This window comes from Malaclemys terrapin, chromosome 3 (assembly GCF_027887155.1).
Source record: "Malaclemys terrapin pileata isolate rMalTer1 chromosome 3, rMalTer1.hap1, whole genome shotgun sequence".
NCBI classification, from domain to species: domain Eukaryota; kingdom Metazoa; phylum Chordata; order Testudines; family Emydidae; genus Malaclemys; species Malaclemys terrapin.
This window is the reverse complement of record NC_071507.1, coordinates 69585771-69610122: the sequence shown is the minus strand read 5'-3', so window position 1 is coordinate 69610122 and position 24352 is coordinate 69585771. Positions and strand designations below refer to the sequence as shown.

The following is a 24352-nucleotide window of genomic DNA, read 5'->3' as shown; positions in this document are numbered from 1 at the left end:
GCATACTGCTCCTCACTTCTTAGCTATCGTTAAAACAAAGCACCACTCCTGACGTCTTCCTAAGCAACATGACGTAGCAACACATTTTTCTTAATGATTTTGTAAGATAAATCTTGGGCAGGATGTTGTGAGACCCTGCTATGTTACCATTAACACACCCCAAACTCAAATCAATGCAGCCACTGTTCTCAGTGAAAACAATAACTTTGTAACCCAATCCATTGAGCAATCTTGTGGAAAATAATAGGAGATCCTGCAATGGGTCAGCAAATAACACATTCCACCCATGTAACTCACATGGCTGGAGTTAATTTAGCCTCTGCGTGCCTGCTGCTCTTTAAAAAACAAAAAGTTCCCACTTATGGCTAAAAATAAATCTTGTAAGTGAATAATTTATAGCAATAAATTACTTTAGTTACTGCTTTGTTTTGATATTAATTAAGTTATTGGCAAGAAACGGCTATCCCACAATGCTACTGTAACAATATTAAAGAGTCAGCATTTCATTTCAAAGCTATCTGCCTGCAGCTTTAAAACCTCAGAAGTTATGGTCTTGCTATTCAAATGACATCATCCTGGCTTAGTAATAACTTAGAGAGGATATTAGTTAAGGAATGGAATCGACTTGGCCAATAAATCCTCAATTTGTGGAACTTCTGATAAAATCAGTGAGTTGCTTCTCCACGGGTACGGAGCATCACAAGTTGGTACACTGTCGCTGCAGCTCTGGGGTCACTTTTGCACATATCTCAAAGAAGTTTGCCTTCTCCACCCTGAAATTCTCTCACCACTGCTGATCATTCCAGGTCTGTAAAACAATCCTCTCCCACCAATCCACACTGTTTTTTCGGGCCCATAAATGATGCTGAACACTGTGTAACTGATCCAGGAACTTGCTAGAAATCTCCCATCTCATGCGCACCATGCACCTGAGATGGGAGATTTCGAGTAAGTAGTGTCTGTTGGTCCACACTCTGTTGTTCTCCTCAGGCTCCAAATGGAGGATATAAAGGGCAATGTGGATTGATGCCCCCCCAATTCCTCTTCTTACCACTAATCCAGCCATGATCTGTAGCAGAGAGGATGGAGGACAGGTAGCGGAATACAGATAGGGTCCGCATATCTCAAAGAACCTCCAGTTACAGGTAAGTAACCTTCATTTCTTCTTTGAGTGCTGGTCCCTATGTGTATTCCACATGTGGAAGATTGGTAAGCAGTAGTCAAATAAGAGGAGAGTATGAGGATGAGGGTATAGATGTCTGTAATACTGCCATCCCCACAGCTGCATCTGCAGAAGAGGTCTGGACTAATGCATAATGTTTTGTAGTTATCCTACATATTTTCAGAAGAGATGACACAGAAGTTGCCTGTGCTCTAGTGGAGTGGGCTTTTACCCCATCTGGGGAGGAATATGCACCAGTTGGTAACCAAGAATGATGCAGCCAAAGATCCATTGAGAGTTTCTGAACAGAAAATGCTTGTCCTTTTGACAGCTCCGCTAAAGGGACAACAGTCTAGGTATTTTCCTAATTGGTTTTGTTCTCTGCAAATAGAACACCAAAGCCTGTCGGACACTGAGAGAGTGAAGTTTTCTCTCCTCATCAGAAGTACGAGATTTTGGAAAGAATACCAGTGAGTGAATAGGTTGGTTCATGTGAAACTCAGAAATTATTTTAGGGATGAATTTTGGATAAAAGTGAAGGGAGACCCTTTCATTATGAAATGTGGTATATGGTGGATCTACCAGTTTGCTTACCCTTTTGGCTGATGTGAAAGTGACTAAGAAGGCAACTTTCATGAAGCGATAGGTGTGACATTCTATACCATGGGGGAGTGCCTTGTAACCTCCATTTTCCTCATCTGTATACAGTTGTGATTTTGCATATAAAGCATGTCAAGTGAGGTATCAGGGGAAAGGTTATGATCAGCTGAAAGCCATTGTTCTACCTAAATATGTGTATCTTTAGTGCATATGAAGTTATGTGATTGTGTTTTATGTTGTCAGTAAAACGTGCTATAAGTTGGGGAATTAGCCAGATATTAGCTCCCCAGAGACAACAGCAAGGAAAGTAACCAACACCTGGGCAGGATGTCAAACAACACATCAACAGCCACTGTCCAGCAAGGGAGCTACAATTCAGTGACTCACCTGCATAAGGCCACACCAGGGGAACTGCTCAGCCTTGCCTGGAGACTCAGCAATGCTCACCAGACATGCCTGGATGTGTGTTCTCCAAGCACATGGGACTGAGGGTATAAAACAGAACACAAGGGGGGCCTTTTCTCCTGCCACCACCTATGCTGCAAGCAACAAGGACACTCACAAAAGAAAGAAGATTCCAGCACAGGAGACTGGCCCAGGTTTAAGGGACAAAACCTGTATATTAAGGACTGCAGTATCCAGTGGGTGGGAAAAACTGCTTAATCTAGATGTTTCCCAGTCTAATAGGTTGAGAGTTTAGACTGCGTGCTTATATTTTATTTTATTTTGGTAACTAACTGACTTTCTGCCTATCACTTATAATCACTTAAAATCTATTTTGTAGTCAATAACTTTGTTTTACTGTTTATCTTTACCAGCGAGTTTGTATGAAGTGTGTGGCAAAACTGCTCAGGTTTGAAAAGGCTGGTGTATATCCACTTTCCATTGATGAAGTGGTGAACCAATTAATACATTTGCACTGCCCATCTTGAGCAGAGCAAGACGGTATATTCCTGAGATACAGTGCTGGGAGCTGGGGGGATTTGGCAGGTGCCTTTCTATGTGTGATTCATGAGAGGCTCTGGGAGCACTCATGCATTCTAGCTGGGTGTGGGGCTCCACATGCTGTTGGGCTGAGTGGTAACAGGGCCTGGAGGGGTTTGCTGCTTGTCATTAGCAAAGCATTGTGAGAGACAATCCAGGCTGGAGAGTTAAGGGGGGCACAATAGTCCCATGGTCCCAGGCTGCACCCCAGGGATCCCGTCACAATAGGACATGGAGCTGGCGGTCAGTGGTTCAAAGGAAGGTCTGGGAAATATTGAAAGAACAAGATTAAGGTCCCATTGTGGTGCTGGTTTCATCACTGATAAAGTTCTAATGAACCTCTTCGGGAATCTGGTTACTGTTGGGTGAGTAAAAATAGTATAGATCCTCAACTGCGGATGAAAAGCTCTGATTGCAGCAAGACGCACCTGTAACATGCTAACGGAAAGGCCCAACATCTTGAGAGTGAGTAGGTAGTCTAAAGTAATAGAAGTTCCTGCAGATTTTGGAGATAATTGTTTCTGCTATATCCAGGTAACCACGTAGCATTTTCTTGTGGAAATCTTTCTGCTTTGATTGAGAACGGATTGAACAGCCACTGAACATAAATGCACTAGATCTGACTTCCATTTAAATACCAGGCCATGAGATGAAGAGGGCCTGGGTTGCGGTGCCTTGTCACACCAGTTTCTTGAGTCATTAGATGCAGAAAGGAATGGACGTGAATAGGAGGATGGGTTGATATCCTCAGAAGGTCAGAAAACAAAAACTGCCTGGGCCAGCTAGGCATGATGAGAATGATTATTACAGCAATTCATTTGTGGTATCAGTGGGACTGGAGGAAAGGCATACCTCAGGTGGTCTTGTCCAAGGTAGAAGAAGGGCATCACCCTTAGAGTCCTGGTGCAGAGCTGCTCTGGAGCAGTACAGGGGAAATTTCTTATCTGTTTGGGAGGCGAATGGGTCCCAGAATGGCATTCCCCACTGGTGAAGATCTCGTTCAGAACGGAATTGTGCATCTCCCACTGATGGTCTGTGGAGAAGTGCCTGCTGAGACTGTCTGCTGGGGAATTCTGCACACTTGGTAGATATGCTGCACAGAAAGTTATATGGCTTCTGATGCACAATTCCATGAGCTGATTGCTTCTACACAGAGAGGAAGGGATTTTGCTCCCCCTCCCCCCATTTGTTTATGTAGTCATCAGGTTGCCTAACACTATTTGGGTCTGACATGATTAAATGAGTGGAAGGAATGCCTTGGTTAGATATACCACTTTTAGCTCTGGTAGGTTGATAGGCATCCTGACCTCTCGAGGACTGGCTAACTAAACTATACTAACTATGCTAAATACTAAAAACTATCAACAAATTTATTTACAACAGATTTAAAGGTTAAGTTGAAGAAGCACAGAGAGAACTGTGGACACAGAATATTCCAATTTAGGCCATGTGATGGTAAGAAGGAACTGGAGAGGTGTCAGTCCGCACTGCCCTTTATAGCCTCAGTTTGGAGCCCAAGAACAACAACTGCGCTTGTCCGGACCAATGGATACTATTTGCTAGAAATCTTCAGGCTCAAGTGCATGGTGTGCATGTGTACGCCGTGTATGGAATACACACAGGGATCAGCACTCAAAGAACAACATGGGATTTAAAAACAAAATTGAACCCACCTGGCTTCCCACAAATCACAGCAAAACCAATCCCAGAATACATGCTGCTCAGCAGCAAAGCAAAGCGTCATGGGATACCCCCAAGAAAGCTACACCCTAAGTTCACAGCAACCATGTGGTCACACAATGCAAACTGAAAACAGAACAGGCGTACTGTGGGCACACAATTGGTACGATTTGTGTACTGCAAGTTACCCGACGTACATAAAAGAGCTGTGGATTAAATCCCCCAGGTAGATACACCCTAAGAAAGGCAAGGGGATCGATGCTCTCTATGCTGTGTTACACTCCCTCTAGAGTACACCACAGTCAAGGAATTTAATCACAATGTGCACTTTTATAGTAGTTTTCATCCAAAGCAAATTCCAAATAATAATTAAAGCGCTCAGCACCCTTGTGTAATAGGTATTGTTATACCTATTTTACAGAAGAGCAAATTGAATCACAGAATGTATTTTACTTGTTCAAGATCACACAGCAAGGCAGTGGCAGTCGGGTGAATAGACTCCAACCATAGGATTCCTTATGCTATTACTTATGGTATGTGCCACTCATTGAATGAGGGATAACATTTTAAGAACTATCATAGTGCCTGATCCATAGCCCAATGGAACTATAGTTCACATAACTCACCTTCCTCCCACCCTAGCACTCTAGATAGTTCTCTGTTTCATCTAGATTAAGAACATATTCCATTTCACCATGAAGAGTTGTAGCAATGAAAATTATCTATCTGGATCTAGACTGTATTGTTTTGCCTTGACAAACATAACAAAGAGATTGGATTGTTCATGGACTTGGTAATGGGCTAGAATCTTGAGCTTTAGGTTGCTGGTTCACGTTTGGTCCATGAATAAAAGATGTTACCAGCTAATGGCTTTTACATTACTTGACCTATGCAAAATGAATCAGTGGTCTTAACTTCAGGTCCTAGTGAACAGATGTCTGCATTCCAAAAACACACTCTAATTTGTAATTATTGGAAAAGAGACCCCATCCAAAGATTCCCAAGCACATTTACAAACAGTAATTAACCTCACAATGCCTGAGGCAAGGACAGTGAGTATTAATATCCCGATTTTATAGGTGAGGAAACTGAGACACCGAAAGGTTAAGTCCCAGAATCTCAAGGGTATTTAGGTGCCTAAATATCTTGCCCAAGATCACAAAGGAAGTGTGTGGCAGGGATGAGAATAGAACCTATGTCTTCTGGTACCCAATGCTATAACCATAAAACCAACCTACTGTTATGTTCATGGCATACACAGAGAGAAATTATACAAAAACATAAAATACACTTTCTGGATGGCTGCAACATAACACTACTTTATTTCTTACAATCCAGAACCGTAATACACAAGAACCAAAAACCGAGACAAAGCAGGCAGAGAGGTACAACTCAACCCACCTTATTCTAGTCTGACCCTTTATAGGCTGACTACTGAAGACCCAGAATGCATGCTTCCCTGCAGAGCCTCCTAGACTATAAGCAGGACCAAGAAACCTCTTATACTTAAAGTGATAGTGTTTTTTCCCCATAACAGATCTGATCAGTGGCTCAAACTTGCATGACCACTACTATGTGCTGCACCCCTTTTATGGAAAACAGACATCTTGAGTCTCAGCAAAGCTGCAAATCCAGCACCTTTCACAAGCATTACAAAGTCACTTCTGATGTTAAGAGAAGAAACAGACATCATGAAATGCATGTTTTCATATAAATGTTGCAGTGTTTCATAAGAGAAAAACAAACAATAAGTAAACTGTATGGAAGAGGTGTGAGAAACAGCTATTTTCTAATGCAAACGTTGATTTGCAATTTTAAAAAAAAATCTGTAAACCTCCAAGTTTTGTTAATAGTAATGTTCTCAGTATTAGCACTCAGGCCTGGTCTACACTAGGAGGTTATGTCGAATTTAGCAGCATTAACTCAAATTAACCCTGCACCCGTCCACACAACGAAGCTATTTATTTCGACATAGAGGTCTCTTTAAATCGATTTCTGTACTCCTCCCAGACGAGGGGAGTAACACTAAATTCGACATGGCTATGTCGAATTAGGGTAGGTGTGGATGTAATTCGAAGCTATTATCTCCGGGAGCTATCCCACAGTGCACCACTCTGTTGACGCTCTGGACAGCAGTCCAAGCTCGGATGCTCTGACCAGCCACACAGGAAAAGCCCCAGGAAAATTAGAATTCCTTTTCCTGTCTGGCCAGTTTGAATCTCATTTCCTGTTTGGACATCGTGGCGAGCTCAGCAGCACTGGCAACGATGCAGAGCTCTCCAGCAGTCAGGGCTGCTCACATCCGGGTGTCCTTGCACTTCAGGGCAGGGGACAGCAACTCAGAAAGTTCCAGGAAAGTTCCTTTACGCATCTGAAAGTTTCGCAGCCACTGTGATTCATCCCAGACCTGCAGCACTATGTGGTCCCACCAGTCCGTGCTTGTTTCCCGGGCCCAGAATCACCATTCCACAGCATCAACATGACCCATTGCCACCATGATGTCCACGGTGCGGGGTCCCATGCTTTGTGAGAGGTCTGTGCCCCTCTCAGACTTAATGTCCTCACGGCGCTGCCGTAGCCTCCTCGCCCGATTTCTCAGCATCTGCCTCTGAAAAAGGTGGATGATAAGGTGCGAGGTGTTGACAATGGCCATAACTGCAGTGATGATCGCAGCAGGCTCCATGCTTGCAGTGCTGTGGCGTCCACGCTGTCAATCACCAGAAAAGTGTGCGAACTGATTGCCCGCTGGCGCTTTCACGGAGGGAGGGCAGGAGTGACGGTTGAACGACGACAGTTACCCAAAACCAGCCTCAACACATTTTTTGCCCCAGCAGGCATTGGGGGCTCGAACCAGAAGTCCAATGGGCAGCAGGGACTGCGGGAACTGTGGGATAGCTGCCCACAGTGCACCGCTTCCAATGTCGACGCTTGCCCCGTTAGTGTGGACCCACAAAGTCGAATTACTGTCCTTAGTGTGCATACACACGTTCGACTTTGTAATATCGGTTCCACAAATTCACTTTAAGTAAAATCGAACTACTCTCGTAGTGTAGACATACCCTCAGTATTGTAATTATTACCTGTAATTAACCCTACTTGTGCTGGAAAACTGCACATTTCTTTACTAGAGGCTATTACTTAGATAAAGAGGGATTTTTCAATAGTGCCTTAGTGACTTATAAGCACAAGTTGCATTGAATATCAGCAGAACTTGCACTCTTGAGTCACACAAGTGTTTTTGAAAAATCCCACCGATAGAGTATAAAGCAAGTTGACAGGAACTAGCACTGAGGAAAAGTGAATAAGAAATTAGTGTGAAAGTGATTTTACATGGCAAATAGAGAGTTTCTTGGAATTTTATGGAGAGCGGAATGAAATGTCACCACTGATGCTTGAATTAATTAATAGTGAGTTTATGGCCAGAAAGAGCTGATATTTGTAATTAGCTTGCCTGCTCTTGCACTGTAACTTCACTAACCTAGGGAGCTTTTTTTGTCACAATGAAAATATGGAAGAGCCAGGAAGTTAGCCAAGAATATGAGCCTTATGTCCATATTTCTTGTTTAAAATGATATTAAATGAAACCCTTCAGATCACATGAACATACTATATTAAACTCTCCTCTTGTGATCACATACACACACGCATATACACTCTCTAGTAAAGTTGAGTTAAAAAAAGTTTACATCACTAGAAGAAAAAAGAAATCATGCTTTGCCGGTTACTTGATTTAAAAAAAAAAAAAAAAGACATTTTGCCTTCATATTTTCATTGCGTTCAGCAAAAATGGAAAGTGATTTTTTTTCTTGGGTAAAACCTAGGGGACAGCAGTTGTTACAAAAATGTGGAAAATACCTTTTTTTTTTTTTTTTAAAGTGACTTTCCAGCCAGAGCCTATGTGAGACATGTTGTGTTATGTGACGGGATTACATTTTGATAATTTTCATAATTGAAAACTGGTCAGTAAGGAAATTTCATATATAACCACATTCTGTTGGTTAACTCCTCTGGAGTTTACAGTTTGTTTCCCCATGAAGCCTAAAGGACTCCTCATTTAAATACAGTCCCTATTTGCAACAATGGCTTCAAGACAAACTGCCCAAAACCTCCTGATTGGATCCATGGTTTAGACTCCACCCGCCATAAACACAAATGCTAGTTTCTAGTCTTGGACTGGAGCAAAAAAGCACCCTGGCACTACATAAACTCTGCATTCTCCTCAGACGAGAGGGAGACTCTGGAGGGAAGTGTGCAGGACCCACAACAGCAAGGAGTCTACGAGCAACCACAGCTGAAGGTGGTGATATTTCTTGAAGGAAAAAGGTTCATTGGGACAGCAGCTAAGGTTTTGGCACTGAAGTGAAGATGGCAGAAACAATGCAAACTGGTCTTTATAAGTAAAGACTTTACTAACTTCAGAAAGATGGATTGAGGAGGAGGGGGAATAGAAGGAGGTTTATTGTTTGCTTTTGTTGCTGTAGTTGTAGTAAAGGAATTCCATGATCATGGCCCTTTGTTTGGTTTGACCTGCCAGAGCCACTCTCAATACCACTCCAAGAATTGGTCACAATGAAATGCTTCAAAAGCAGGGCCATCAGTTTCTCTCTCCCAGGCAAGAAGTGCATCAATTCTGCAGTGTCCCTATCTACAACCACTCCTTGGAGAAGGAGATCCTGAACCCAAGTGACCAGCTTAGCTGCATGAAGACTAGTTGACCCTACAATGTTTCTCAATGAGATTAAAACTGAATATTAATTAAGATTAATGTCATTGGTTTAGTATCGCTTTTCCTACACCTCCTAGAAAAATACAGCGCACCAAAACACCCATTCTACTGCAGACTACCATAGAATTAAACCCATGCTATTAGCTAAGATTCCCCTCACACGGTGTTTGGCATTCTGTGTACTGTATTTATGAGTAACATAGGTATTACTATCGATTTTAAGCTGCTGGTTACATGGATAAAAGCAAATATATACTGCAAAACTTCTTCAAATAGTCCTTTTGATGGATTATAGCTACCATATTTTACAGTCAGATGAAAAATCATACTTTAGAATTTCCTCATCTTAATGCTCAATCTCATTACAAGTGAGTATTATTAATTATTTTGTATTATTGTAGCATCTAGGAGCCCTAGTCATGGACCAGCACCCCACTGTACTAGATGCCGGACAAACACAGAACAAAAAGGCAGTCTCTACCCAAAGCCACGTGCCAGCTTGCTGTCGGCTCAAATAAAGTTCATTTTAATAGGTTTATATTAATCTTAATAAGAAAAATCTGATTTATTTAAGTTTTACACTTACTTGTACTCAGAACTTTAATTTCTGGGCTACTAAAATACTTCTAAGCTTGATAAGAAATTAATCAAAAATGGACTTCTGTGCTCAGTAATGTTCATTGAACCATGCTTGCCTTGCTGTGATCTGCCAGTTTGGCATCACCCTTCTAAGTGTTCCTAACAAGTATTCTCTGAAGAAATTAAGTACGTTTCCCTCAGCTGGAGACTTACACACATCTCAAACAATCCCAGACTCCTCTGACCCAGGACCAGATATTCACAAAGTTGGCTTTGAAGCTAGGCATCTCAATTGATAGGGCACTACACTATCATTCCACAAATATATGGTCTTAAAGTATTGCTTTTAGAAAAGTACTGCTTCTTTATCATAATTACAGGAGCCTAAAACTAGATTTGCAACTCAAGTGCGCCGAGATTGTATTGGTGCATTCTGTAGATTAGTAAGTGGTTCCAGCCTCCAAAGAATTCCCTTATCCATCAAATTTCATGATGTCAGTAGATTTAAACGGCTAAAAATATCTTTGTTTTCTTTCAGCTCCATTTTTAGAATACCCTTCTACTTACAGAACTACAAAATCTTGAGTATGGGAATTAAATTCTGTTTCAACTTGGACTCAGTCTCAGCTGTGTTATTTTTATTTATCTTCAATAATTTTCAGTTGGGCTAACTAAAGTTCATGCTATCTCAGATTACTCACAAATTTGCGGGTAAGAAATGCTTCCCTATAATCCATACCGTCTCTCGGTCTGTGTTTGTAAACATTATTATTGCTATTTATATTGCAGTAGTTCCAAAACCTCAGTCAGAGCTGGGCTTCTAGTGTTTTAGACACTATACAAACTCAGTGTAAAAGAAAGACCTGAAGAACTTAAAGTCTAAAAGGAGAGAAGCCAGACAAAGTGTAAAGGGCAAAGGATACAACATGCTAGTAAGTGTTCAAGGTGGCAAGTGACCGGCACATGTATTGTCGGTGTTGTGGTTTTGAGTTTTAAATATAAATTATCTCCAAGTGTTCATCCACGTAGCCATTAATCTGTTTCTTAAACCAATAATTTGCATTGTCATTCAGTTACACAATACAGTGTATGCACTAACGGTGACTGGAGAGTTGAAGACATTTACTGAAAAGCATATCTGTTACTTATGGCAGGAAAGATGGCGATATATGCATGGACATTTAGGCCTATGTGACGTTATTGATATAATCTGGGACCATATAGATCATTGTTGCAACCAAGGTCCTGTAGTGGCATGCAAATCTTGTATAAAGGGGGTCAAATGGGGTGTCTAAGACAAGGTTATGGTTTACTGGTTATGATTATGCTGTCTATATGTGTGTATCAATTTTGTAGTTGAAGTTATAAATATTGGCTCTATACTGTCTGTATTTCAAACTTATGCTATGCTGCTGGGTGACATCCCAGACAAACTGGTGTTAGCTCTGCCTAGCCTGCTTGATGGCCCATTAAGGACCATCAGCTATACAATGGACCCATTGAGAGAAGGCAAATATGCCTTGAGACTCAGCAAAGTATGCAGGAACTTGCCCATGTGACTCCAGACTCCATTTTGCTGTAATTTTCCACAGTAAGAACAAAGAGGTGTTCTTACACCTGGAAAAGACTATATAAGGCTAATGCCTCATCTCCATCTTGTCTTCAATCCTGCTTCATACCTCTGGAGGAACTTTGCTACAAGCTGAAGCTTTGAACAAAGGACTGAGGACCCATCCCAGCGGGGGATGTATTCCAGAGACTTGATTTGAACCTGCAGTTTACTCCATCGCTGCTGCAAGCCTGAACCAAGAACTTTGCCATTACTGTATGTAATTGATTCCATTTAATCAATTCTAACTCTCATCTCTATCTTTTTCCTTTTATGAATAAAAACCTTTAGATTTTAGATTCTGAAGGATTGGCAACAGCGTAATTTGTGGATAAGATCTGGTTTGTATATTGACCTGCGTCTGGGGCTTGGTCCTTTGGGATCAGGAGAACCTTTTTCTTTTACTGGGGTATTGGTTTTCATAACCATTTGTCCCCATAACGAGTGGCACTGGTGGTAATACTGGGAAACTGGAGTGTCTAAGGAGATTCCTTGTGAGACTTGCGGTTAGCCAGTGGGGTGAGACCGAAGTCCGCTTAGTCTGGCTGGTTTGGTTTGCCTTAGAGGTGGAAAAAAACCCAGCCTTGGGCTGTAACTGCCCTATTTGAGCAATTTGTCCTGAATTGGCACTCTCAGTTGGGTTCTGCCAGAACCGCATTGTCACAGCCTATCTGCATTACAATCTGTGTTCTGGCTAACCCAGTCTGGGTGCAATGTAGGCAGGATGTAAATATCAAAAGACCATCTTTTGACTGTAGTAGAGGCAGAGATTTACTATAGGTGTGTTACATTAATATTCTTGTAAAGAGAGCATAATATATTATCGACTGAAATCACAAATTGGTATCACTTTGACTTTATAAATATATAGACTATAGGCTTGATAGTTCAAAAATTATTTAGACAGTAAATCCCAAAGAAATATATAGAGCTACTCTAGACTTGCAATAGTGTCTCAGAATTGATATTCAGCATGACCGTGATGACATTGGTTATTTATATCCATATAGGTAAAATTGTTTTATTTATTTTGTAAATTGCAAGGATAAATTTATTCATTTCTAAAAAGTAACTTATTTATACTATATATAGCCTATCTCCACTAGTCTTACATAAGGTAGAAATTCAAAGAAAATTAACTGTTCTCTTACATCACAGTACTATACTCAAATCAGAATAATACTGAATGTGCAGCAAGACATACACATGAACAAAAGAGAACAAGTAGATCTGAAGTCCATCAGAGGGGAGCACAATAGAACACCTTTGGTCGTATCAGATGAAGAGGCATTTACAGGGGAAAGGGAATTATTTTGACTGGTCAATGCTGGCTGACTCTGAGTAGCAGTATCCAAATAAAGTCAGAGAAAGATGAACTTAAGGGAAGCAAAACTGCTTGCAAAGTCCTGAGCCCAATGGTGGCATCAGCTGAAGCAAAGTAATTAAATCAGGAATGCTTTAAAAAAATTACAAATAGTGGATTAGACTACAGCCTTGCAGATTTCCTCCACTGAAGCATGACCTCGACTCTTTCATCCTATTAACATAAAATGTCATGGCTCTCTTAACTTCTAGGGAGCTGAACATTCTTTTGGACATGAATGGGGAGCACACCATTACAGGAAAAACAGATGAGTTGCCCTTGGAAAGAAAGGATGGTGAACCACCTTAACTTTGTGAAAGAACAGGACTGAAATATGATACTGGACAATTCTCCAGTTCTCCTGGCAGAAATTATAGCTAGAAGAAGCACAGCTTTAAGACTTACTATAGGTTTCAGAGAAATGTGAGAAAGTGGTCCATAAGGGGGTTGGCATCAGGCATTATAAACCAAAGATGAAGTTCAAAGAAGAGGAACATTTCTGATAGGTTGGCAGATATTGGAAAAGTTGAGACACAGAGGAATGGCCCCTTATGGAGCCCAGTAATAGGTGGCTCTGATAATGGAGGTTTTGTCTTGGAGAGTGCTTAGTGTAACGGTCTGTGAAAAGCCTTCTTAGAAGCAGCAAGACCATGGGAAAGGGAGCAAAATGAAGGCCATATGCCTCTCAACAGATGACGACATTTTTATGCACTTGATTTAAAAGGGACCTGGTTTCCTGGATGTTAACAGCATATTAATAACCTTTCCAGAGGTGCCTTCATCAAGCAAGATTAAGTTCTCATGTAAAACCATCAAATCTGGGAACTGGAGGTTCAGATGGAGTATTTGAGTTTGTGTTAGGCTCAGGATCCAGGAAAGCAGCCACAAGCTTCAATGCTTATTTGGAGGAGATACGTGAACCAAAATATCCTGGGGAACAGTGTCCAGAAGATCATTTACTAGATCTAGTGTTGTCTTTCAAATGACAACTTCTGGCTTTCTCACTGCTCCCTGTTGTCTACATATTTGTTTTGGACTCTTGGCTCCCAGGGAGGGAGCCTGTCTTTATCTCTGTGTCTTGTTCAGTGCAGAATGCATGGTTAACACTATACAAATAATAAATAAAAACAAACATGAATAATAATTAGTGCTGATTCAGTGCCATGGACATTCAGAAAGGAACCATACTGCCAGGTGGGAGCTTACCTCTCACCTCCAAAGCCTGAAACACTGATAGAACTAGGCTCCATTCCCTTGGCAGGAAAGAGTTTCTGCTTGAAGCATCTGTCAGAAGTTTTACATTTTCTTCTAGATGGCTGACTTTGAAAGTAATGAGATTCTGTTCCTCCCAGATGAGTTAAAAGGGTTGGACTCTCAGGAGAGAGCTACACTCCAACTCCTACTTTGGCAGTACAGATACCCTATGACTGTGAAACTCTCAGACCAAATTGAAGCTGATTTGCGTCCCTGAATGTGAACAGATTCTGGCAGACTGCTCTGAAGTCCAGTCTATTTATATAAACTGTAGTACATTTTCTGTGCCCTCTGGCAACCCAAGTGAGCCTCCAGCATAGTCCAGCAGACCCACGTCCATTGTGACCAAAGCCTGTGGAGACAATAGTCTTGAAACAACCAGGAGAGGTAGACTTTTGTGGTGAGAGGGATCAAAATCCATTTGTCAAGGTCTGACACAGTCTGCCGGCCCAGACTTTGATCAGGAAAAACTGTAAATTCCAAAGATGGATCAAGCCCAAGGAAACTTCACACCAGAGGACTCTAAAAGGCTGAAGAGATTAAGCCTTGGTTGAACCAACATCTGAGACTAGAAATTAGAAATGCTTGCCTTTGCTTTCAGTGTCATTTCTGGCATTACAAATACTCTGCCTGTGACTGCTTTGAAATGCATCCCAAGAGGATAAGATCCCCTCAAAGGAACAGAGCATTGTTGGATTGGTTGTCAAGTTTCAGGAACAGATTCAGGGTTCATGTCACCACCACATGGCTCTGCAGAAGGGAGTAAATGTTTATCAGCTAGTCATCTAGATAAGGAACCAGTGATATGTTTCAGGAGCTTGTGATTACTTCTGTTAATCTCTTGAGGCTAAAGTCAGACTGAAGGGGTGGGTGGAATATTGAAGTATTGATCCACAGGATAATATTTGGGATATTCTGTTTCAAATTCTGGGGTGCTAGTGGCATCTTGAGATCAGCTAAATAAATTGCTGTGTCTTTTTCCCCTTGCAAAATTAGTAGTTCTGGCAGACCTCTTCCCTTCCCAGACTTGTAAAAGGAAGAAGAGAAACAAACAGTCATTTGTTATATCTTCTGGAACTGGATAGTTTCAACTAGTCTTGTGTGTTTAACCATACCACTAGCAGCAACGCTCATAGAATCTTGCAAAGAGCCACAGACTTTCCTCCTTTGGACTTTATGGTTTGGGGTGGGAGGGTTATGTTTAGCTGTATGAGTGGGAACGTTTTCAAGGGTCCCTGTTTGTTTCATGCTCCTGCTCCCCACCCCCAATATATTTTGGAATGATTTTGAGATTTCATCTTTAATATTGCACCTGGAGAACATGCTAAGTACAAATAAATAAGTAAACATGAAAATAGCAATCAGGATAGAAAGCCTCTTGGAAAGTCTGGGCACTGACTTCTGGAAGGCGGCAGCAACACAGTTAGCAATTCAAAAAGAAACCTCACGATACGTTATATCAGTGGTGGGCAGCCTGCGGCCCGCACGCAGCCCACAGTTCCCATTGGCCGGGAACGGCGAACCGCAGCCACTGGGAGCTGCGGGCAGCCATGCCCGCGGACGGTTGATGTAAACAAACTGTCTCATGGCCTGCCAGCAGATTACCCTGATGGGTCGTGTGTGGCCCATGGACCGTAGATTGCCCACCACTGTATCATTTGTTTATCTGGAATGTGTCCGGTTTGGCCAATGTACATGGCAGAGGGGCACTGCTGGCACATGATGGCACATATAACATTAGTAGACGTGCAGGTGAATGAGCCCTTGATGGTGTGGCTGATGTGGTTGGGTCCTCTGATGATGTCGCTAGAGTAGATATGGGGACAGAGTAGGCAACGAGGTTTGCTACAGGGATTGGTTCCTGGGTTGCTGTTTCTGTGGTGTGGTGTGTAGCTGCTGGTGAGTATTTGCTTCAGGTTGGGGGGTTGTCTGTAAGCGAGGACTGGCCTGCCTCCCAAGGTCTGTGAGAGTGAGGGATCGTTTTCCAGGATAGGTTGTAGATCATTGATAATGTGATGGAGAAGTTTTAGCTGGGGTCCAATGGTGTTCTGTTATTTTCCTTGTTGGGCCTGTCCTGTAGTAGGTGATTTCAGCAATGCCCCTCTGCCATGTACATTGGCCAAACCAGACAGTCCCTACTTGTGAGGTAACTCCCTTCTCTTCATGTGTCATTATATAATGCCTGCATCTGTAACTTTCACTCCGGACTTCTTGTTGTTTGAGTGAATGAGTACTAAAGGAAAACAATAAAATGATTAAACAAATAAAACCTTTATGCCATTACATTATAATTAGCTCTGGCAACATTCAAATGCTGGCCAAATGGAAAAATGACTGGGGATTCAAATTCAAGTTCATTGCTTCTGACCTTGACAGCACCTACTACTAAATAAAGGATTTCAAAAAACAAACGAGGCTAAAACATTAAATCTTGGCTCCCAATTAGAAGGACAACTCATAGCAAAGAGATTCGGTAAACACAAATCTCTCTGAAATCCTTGGCTGAAAATTTAGAACATTAACAATACCTTGGATTATGAGAGTGGAAAAAAACAGTCCCTCATTTAAAATGTTTGTCATCACTGTAATCCCATCTTTAATTATAACTGATGTTAGGGGCTTTCGTGTGCTGGATTGGTAATACACTGCCAAGAGTTCAGCTTCTAGGAAGGAACAGTTTCCGAATCATAGTGAAGAGTGATCTTAAAATGTCTGCAACAAATAATAATGTATAAACCCATCAGAGGTACAATGAACTGAAGATGTTACAGTAGTAATAACTTAACTACTGACAGTCAGCAAGCATCCTGTGAGCAAGTTTTCTGAAGGTTTTCTTATTCCATTTACTAATCTGCCCTTCAAGGTAGGTCAAAATTGATTATTTTTATTAGTTAGAGTTGTGACCCATGCCATTACATTTGGTGGTAACCCAACATTCTAAAGAAGAATCTAAATTTTACTTTGGTTGATCTTACAATGAGACTATGTTAATTTTCCATTTTCAAACATCCAATGACTAGGTAGTGAGCTAGACTAATAATCATTACAGAATGTGATAGGACAGTGTTGTGTGTTCTTTAGATGTATGTGTATTTATAGTTAGACAACTATTAATACATACTGATGGGCAGCAGCCCCAGCTAGGATCAGGGCACCATTACAGTTGGTGCTGTATAAAAGTATATGAAGAGACAGAATATCATCAATATACCGAATATCTTACATGAATATCTTACAGTTTAAGGCCTAGATAATGGAAACCCTTCGTAGGGGAACTACAGAGCTCACCAACCATGGTTGGGGGAGTGTTGAGGATTATGTCATTAGAAAACTGGAAGCCTCCTCTTCTAAGCTGTATGAAGTTCCCTTATCTAGTCATGAGACATTGGACAATGACACTGGTGCAGGACTGAATATTGCTGTTCTATGCAATTTTTGGGAAAATGCCCCATTTGATGAAAAATAAACAAATATTCTTTGGTTTCCGGATATATATATATATATATATATATATATAGTTCAAGAAAACTATTTTCACCAGAAAATTTAGATAATGCTTACATGAGTGACACACAAAAAAGTAATGGAGCAACTGAGTAATGCTATCGTTCTCTGAATTCATATAGAATTAGAAAACAGAGGTGATGGAAAATTGGTTACCACTTGATTTTCTAAGAATCAGAGGTGTGAATTCATTCTATTAGCTTCTTAGTACTACACCATACACAGACAGATATATATTGAACTCTAGTCCATTCCAAAGGAGAAGAAGATGGCTGAAAGAACAAAATAAAACTATTGTCATTGTAAGGAAGAGTTTGAATCTGACATGTAGTTCAATGGATAAAAACGACTGGCACCTGAAATCCAGGTTCTGTTGAGTGGCAGTAATATAAAAGTGAAATCACAACTACTAAGTCAGCACAATTTACCAACAGTGTTCAAAAGACATATAGATTTTAACTATGGGATTGCAGCAGGACACATCCAAAGGCGTTGACCTGATCCCAATAGGAATGTGTCTTCCTAATAGACAATGAATGACATGCCCTCAATTCCCAGAGAAGTCAATGGGAACTGAAACCACTCAGAAGTTGGCATGAGGATTTTAGCATCTCTCAGGGCTGAGCCTTTGGTCTTTACATTGTAATAATACAGAAACATTGGGGGATTTCAGAATGCTGCCAGAACAAGCCTTCCAAAATATTTTGCAATAACATTTCCCCTGGGAAATTTGCCACTACACAAAATTGATTTTCTCCTAGAAGTTTCACTCTAAAAAAGATTGAGGGAAAGAGAGAGACTTTATGACTGTCTGGAGGGCATTTAGAGCACTTTATTATTTTCATCAATGTGAGTACACGCAACCCCTCTTAAGATTTAGTGAGTGTGATACATGGGCACTTGTGGTACAGCATACTCCACAGAACTTACTTCTTAACTCACTCACCATTTTTCAATGTGCTGAGCACTTCTCGCTATCGCTACTGTGCTACTTCACAGCCTCTGTTAAAAAACCCCATCTGATTTTTAGGTTGAATTTGGATGCTCAACTTTCTAAATGTGGCTGTATCCATACTGAGATGAATGTGCTGGATGCCGCGCGCCCAAACAATTCTCAGATGCTATGGCACTCAAGAAAACAGTTAAAAAAGCAGGTAGAAACACAGCTGCTTCCCTTTATTCCCCTATTTACAATATCAGACCAACATTACAGCTATACATTGACATCACCTCACATGCCAAACTCCCACTGATGTCAAAAAAGAGTTCTCTGCATGAACAGAAAGCAGTTTATGGCCCTTAGTGTGCAAATAATTCTGCTATGATCCCTTTTCTTTGAAATGCTGGCTGCAGTGCCATAGGATTTGTTAGACTTTTCAAGGACTTGGCATGCTTTTAGGGGCATTGTACTCACCAGCACCTCTCCCCTCCCTCACACTGAGTATCCAGAGGCAGCACGTAATTGAAATGGAAATTTTGAATTTCTCTCTCTGTTCTTTGGAGTAGAAATTACATCTTGGATCACACATTACATCATCTCGTTCTTTAGAATCATGTTTGCATCACTTTATGTCATGCACATCTGTGGTCTGTTGGCAAGGCACAGCTACATTAAGAGAGGGACCCAGAGCGGACATTATCAATTAAAAAAAAAAAAATTCTAGGTTTAGTTAGAGGAACAAATACACACTGCTACAGAGACAGACTAATTTTGTATATTCCACAGGATCTCACAACATGTTGGAAAAGTAGCTAGCCCAGTTTGTGTTCACACTGCACAGCTATTAACCATGCTTGAACCAAACTACAGGTGCCTGTTTGTGCCCTCCTAGGGAGCAGTCTTGAACACAGTTCTAATGCTGTTAAAGCTTAGTGACCCAATGCTCCACAAACAACTTCCGACCTTCTTAATGGAACTTTCATGCAGAGTGCAGAGGAGCGGAGCCAGCTGGAAACAGAGTTTCACAACACTGGAGCAAATTCTGCCTCCAGTGGGTGCAGCAGGTGATCGCTATAGCTCAAGGTTTTACTGTTGTATATATTTTTCAAAATTGGTTTCGTTTTAGACCTAGTGTGGACATAGTTTTCCCTAAAATCATACAACCGTTTTCAGTTAAATACAATGGTTTTCCTTTTGAAATAATGGCTCAGTCACATTAACCCTCAAGTTCAGAAGTCCCTGAAGCTCAAACTGGTCTGACCTGCAATATTCAGGACTGAAAACAAATTCTGGTTCAACAGGCATTACACATTTTAGCAAGTAAGGCTGCTTATCAGGTAGATTACTTGGCCTGCTTCTCTTTCATTCACACTTGTCTTGCACAGGAACATCAACAGCACTGAGGGCAAAGGCCATTTGGTTCTGGATTCTCGCAGTACAAGTAACGAAAGATAAGTCCCTACAAATCGAGACGGCAACTGGTCACAGGCCTTGGGAAATTATATTTCAGTGACTGGAGATTTTACTCAACATACCTTTTCTTGAGTCTTGCATAGAAGACAGTTGCATTCAAAGCAATACTGGCGCTTCAGATGTTTTTGACGCTCACTGCTGGGCATCAGTGATTCAATATAGCTGATAGTGAGCTATGTGCAACAAACAGAAAAAACAGAACTGTTATACTTAAACATCAATTCAGTATATACCGGTAAGTAGAACTGGTTGAAAAAAAAAAATTACCAAAATATGTCCCAGTCACAAAATCTGATTTCATATAAATGGATACATCCCACTGAGAAAATCTAAATAATTTTTTTCATGTTAACACTGCCAAATCAAATTTTTTTTAGAACTTTTAATTTTGAGAAAACTTTTAATTCTTCAACTTTTTGTCCTGATTTTGAGATGAAAGCAAATGATGAAGTATCCAAATTTCCTATGGGATGGAAATTCCATTTTCTGACTAGCTCTGACTGTAATCCTGGACTCCAGCACCATCCAAATGTCTAAAAATATTTTGACTTAAAGATACCACTTTTATTTGAGAATATGCATTCCATTCTATATATGTCAACCAGGTTAGTTTTATTTCAATCCTATCTCACTATTTTAAGTATGTCTACAATACCAATCATTGGAATATTTAAGTACTGTTTTGTTGTGACTGAAAAAACATAAGACCCTCCTATCTAGATTTGCTGAAAATATTCCCAAGTAGTTGCAAGAAGATACACAACAACCCTGATTGAAATTAAATAATAATACTTGCATCTGTCAACCTCTGGAACTCCTTGCCAGAGGGTGTTGTGAAGGCCAATACTATAATGGGATTCAAAAGGGAGCTAGATAGATTCATGGAAGATAGGTCCATCAATGGCTATTAGCGAGGATGGGCAGGAATGGTGTCCCTAGCCTCTGTTTGCCAGAAGCTGGGATTGGGTGACAGGCCATGGATCACTTGATAACCTGTCTGTTCATTCCCTTTGGGGCACCTGTCATTGGCCACTGTCAGAGGACAGGATACTAGGCTTGATAGACCTTTGGTCTGACCCAGTATGGCCGTTCTTATGTTCATTTCTAGCCCTTTAAAAACCCTAATGCCATTCAGGTAAATTCCAATGTTAAAAAAAACAAAAAAGAAAAACATTCCCCACCAGACAGAAGAAATTTTAAAGGGCCAGAATCATGGCATTTATATAATGTGCTATATGTTTAGAGCACTGCATAGGCATTCACTAATAAGAAGGAGAGTTTGTAGCAAAATAGCAGTGCTGATCAGCCCTCAGCTGCTTAGTCACACGTGCTGTGGATTACAGGGTACCCAATGACCACTGATGTACTTCAAAAAGGGCAAAACTAGACATCAGGTCACATTACTACATCTTGCACCTAGATTCTTAAGCTAACAGGGAGACATTTTCACATGACTCCTAGTTAAATCATGAGACTGCATTCAAACAGAAATTACAGGGAAACCTTACCAATTTTCACTAATGACTGGGAGATCCAATTGTCAGTTACTGAGTTTTGCAAGTTAGTGGGTAGTATGAGTAAACAAGCAATTAACAAGCAAGCATAATGCCTGTACCTTGTTCATTTGTTATTACAAATGTAATTTAATATTTATTACACATAGAATAACAACGTTAAAGAACATTGCTAAGGTTGCAAAATCAAGCACCCAAAATTTCCACAGGTGGGGGGGTCGGGAAAGGGTGGGGAATAGTATGTGGTCATCTAATTAAAGAGTATATCATAATGCATACACATAAAGGGATCAAATTAAGGATGCCCAAGCAACTTTTATTCCAGCATTTCCAAACTTCTGAGTGCCTGACTGCAATCGTAACAGGGTGGAAATATGATGCATCAGGTATTAGCCCCTTAGAGCAAAGGGGAAACCAGGAACCACCACCTTCCTCGGTAACCCATTCCAGTGCTTCAGCACCCTCCTAGTGAAAAAGTTTTCCCTAATATCCAACCTAAACCTCCCCCATTGCAACTTGAGACTCCTTGTTCTGTCATCTGGTACCACTGAAAACAGTCTAGATCCATCCCCTTTGAAACCCCCTTTCAGGTAGTTGAATGCAGCTATCAAATCCCCCCTCATTTTTCTCTTCTGCAGACTAAACAATCCCAGTTCCCTCAGCCTCTCCTCATAAGTCATGTGCTCCAGCCCCCTAATAATTTTTGTTGCCCTCCGTTGGACTCTTTCCAATTTTTCCACATCCTTCTTGTAGTGTGGGGCCCAAAACTGGACACAGTACTCCCGATGAGGCCTCACCAATGTCAAATAGAGGGGAATGATGACGTCCCTCGATCTGCTGGCAATGCCCCTACTTATACAGCCCAAAATGCCGTTAACCTTCTTGGCAACAAGGGCACACTGTTGATTCATATCCAGCTTCTCTTCCACTGTAACCCATAGGCCCTTTTCTGCAGAACTGCTTCCTAGCCATTCAGTCCCTAGTCTGCAACAGTGCATGGGATTCTTCCGTCCTAAGTGCAGGACTCTGCACTTGTCCTTGTTGAACCTTGTCAGGTTTCTTTTGGCCCAATCCTCTATTTTGTCTAGGTCCCTTTGTATCCTATCCCTACCCTCCAGCGTATCTACCATTCCTCCCAGTTTAGTGTCATCTGCAAACTTGCTGAGAGTGCAGTCCACGCCATCCTCCAGATCATTAATTAAGATATTGAACAAAACTGGCCCCAGGACCGACCCTTGGGGCACTCCGCTTGATACCGGCTGCCAACTAGAATGGAGCCATTGATCACTACCCGTTGAGCCCGACGATCTAGCCAGCTTTCTATCCACCTTATCGTCCATTCATCCAGCCCATACTTCTTTAACTTGTCGGCAAGAATACTGTGGGAGATGGTATCCAAAACTTTGCTAAAGTCAGGGAATAACACGTCCACTGCTTTCCTCTCATCCACAGACCCAGTTATCTCCTCATTGAACGCAATTAGGTTAGTCAGGCATGACTTGCCCATGCTGACTGTTCCTGATCACTTTCCTCTCCTCTAAGTGCTTCAGAATTGATTCCTTGAGGACCTGCTCCATGATTTTTCCAGGGACTGAGGTGAGGCTGACTGGCCTGTTGTTCCCCGGATCCTCCTCCTTCCCTTTTTTAAAGATGGGCACTACATTAGCCTTTTTCCAGTCATCCGGGACCTCCCCCGATCGCCATGAGTTTTCAAAGATAATGGCCAATGGCTCTGTAATCACATCCGCCAACTCCTTTAGCACTCTCGGATGCAGTGCATCTGGCCCCATGGACTTGTGCACATCCAGTTTTTCTAAATAGCCCTGAACCACTTCTTTCGCCACAGAGGGCTGGTCACCTCCTCCCCATACTGTGCTGCCCAGTGCAGCGGTCTGGGAGCTGACCTTGTTTGTGAAGACAGAGGCAAAAAACCTCCATTCAAGGCCAAAATATTGAGAGAAAAGGTCATAAGCTTTCAACACTGCTGAATCTAAGCATTAGAAGTGGTTGAGTCTCAAACCTGAATCACAAAGCACAGCCTAAATCTAATAGAGAGTGAACCAACCCCCACTTTGCCCACTTCCAGTCTCTAGACCCGTTCAATCCCTTTTTCCTTTCTGTTTGTGCTCCTGACAAGAGTACCAAGTATTATGCAGGAAACTTCATAATAGAAACTAAACTGAAGGCAATTTCTTCTAGGCCAATAAACTGCTATCAGATGATAACAGTCACTAACGACCTGCTCTGAATTTATGACCAAGAAGTGAAAGGCAACACATGATTAATAATCCCTATGATGTGGAACTTTAAAACCCCTTGATTTCTTGTGCAGTTAAAGGGTCTGATCCAGCTCCCATTGAAATCAATGGGCATGTTTCCACTGATTTCACTGAGAGCTGCATTAAGCTGCATTGTTGTTGCCAGATTGAATGGGAAAATGTAAATGTAATGTTCAAAACATGACCATTCTCCCAGTGACTAAGTGCATACTATTCATTTAATCAGTTATACATAGAAACCCTTTATTAAAGTCTGTCTCTTACACTTGTTTTAATTTTGGATCTGTTCATTATGTACAAGTTAAATGAGCCTTGCATCTAATTATGAAATATTCACACTCATCAAATACTGCTTTAATAGTATTTTGCATGTAGGATGTACAGTATTAATTATACCATTAATTCAGTTGACCAAAGCTTTACTGCGTCCAACTCCACCCCAGTGGTCCCGTTGAGGATCTGGGCCCCAGGTCCCATAATTTAATTTAATTTAAAAACTGAACTATAACAAATACCAGTTAATAGGTGTTAATACTATAAAAGACATGTTTTAAATAACAGATATTCTGTTTGAAAAGCTGTCAGCATGTATATACTGTGGACCAGTTATAAGAATTTCAAAAGTGTAATTAGCATAGACAAGCAACCAACCACCCAAATTGGTTGTGTACCAGAATTGGTCTTT

At 41.2% G+C, this 24352-nt stretch overlaps 1 protein-coding gene across 3 annotated transcripts in view; it reads right to left on the bottom strand.

Moving 5' to 3' along the window:
* SMYD3 (SET and MYND domain containing 3) overlaps nt 1-24352 on the bottom strand; it is a 657806-nt gene that overhangs the window by 92372 nt on the left and 541082 nt on the right. For all 3 annotated transcript variants that reach the window (XM_054023872.1, XM_054023870.1, XM_054023871.1), the window contains exon 8: nt 19937-20047. In XM_054023872.1, coding sequence (XP_053879847.1) covers nt 19937-20047 — 111 coding nt within the window. The remainder of the gene's footprint in view (nt 1-19936; nt 20048-24352) is intronic.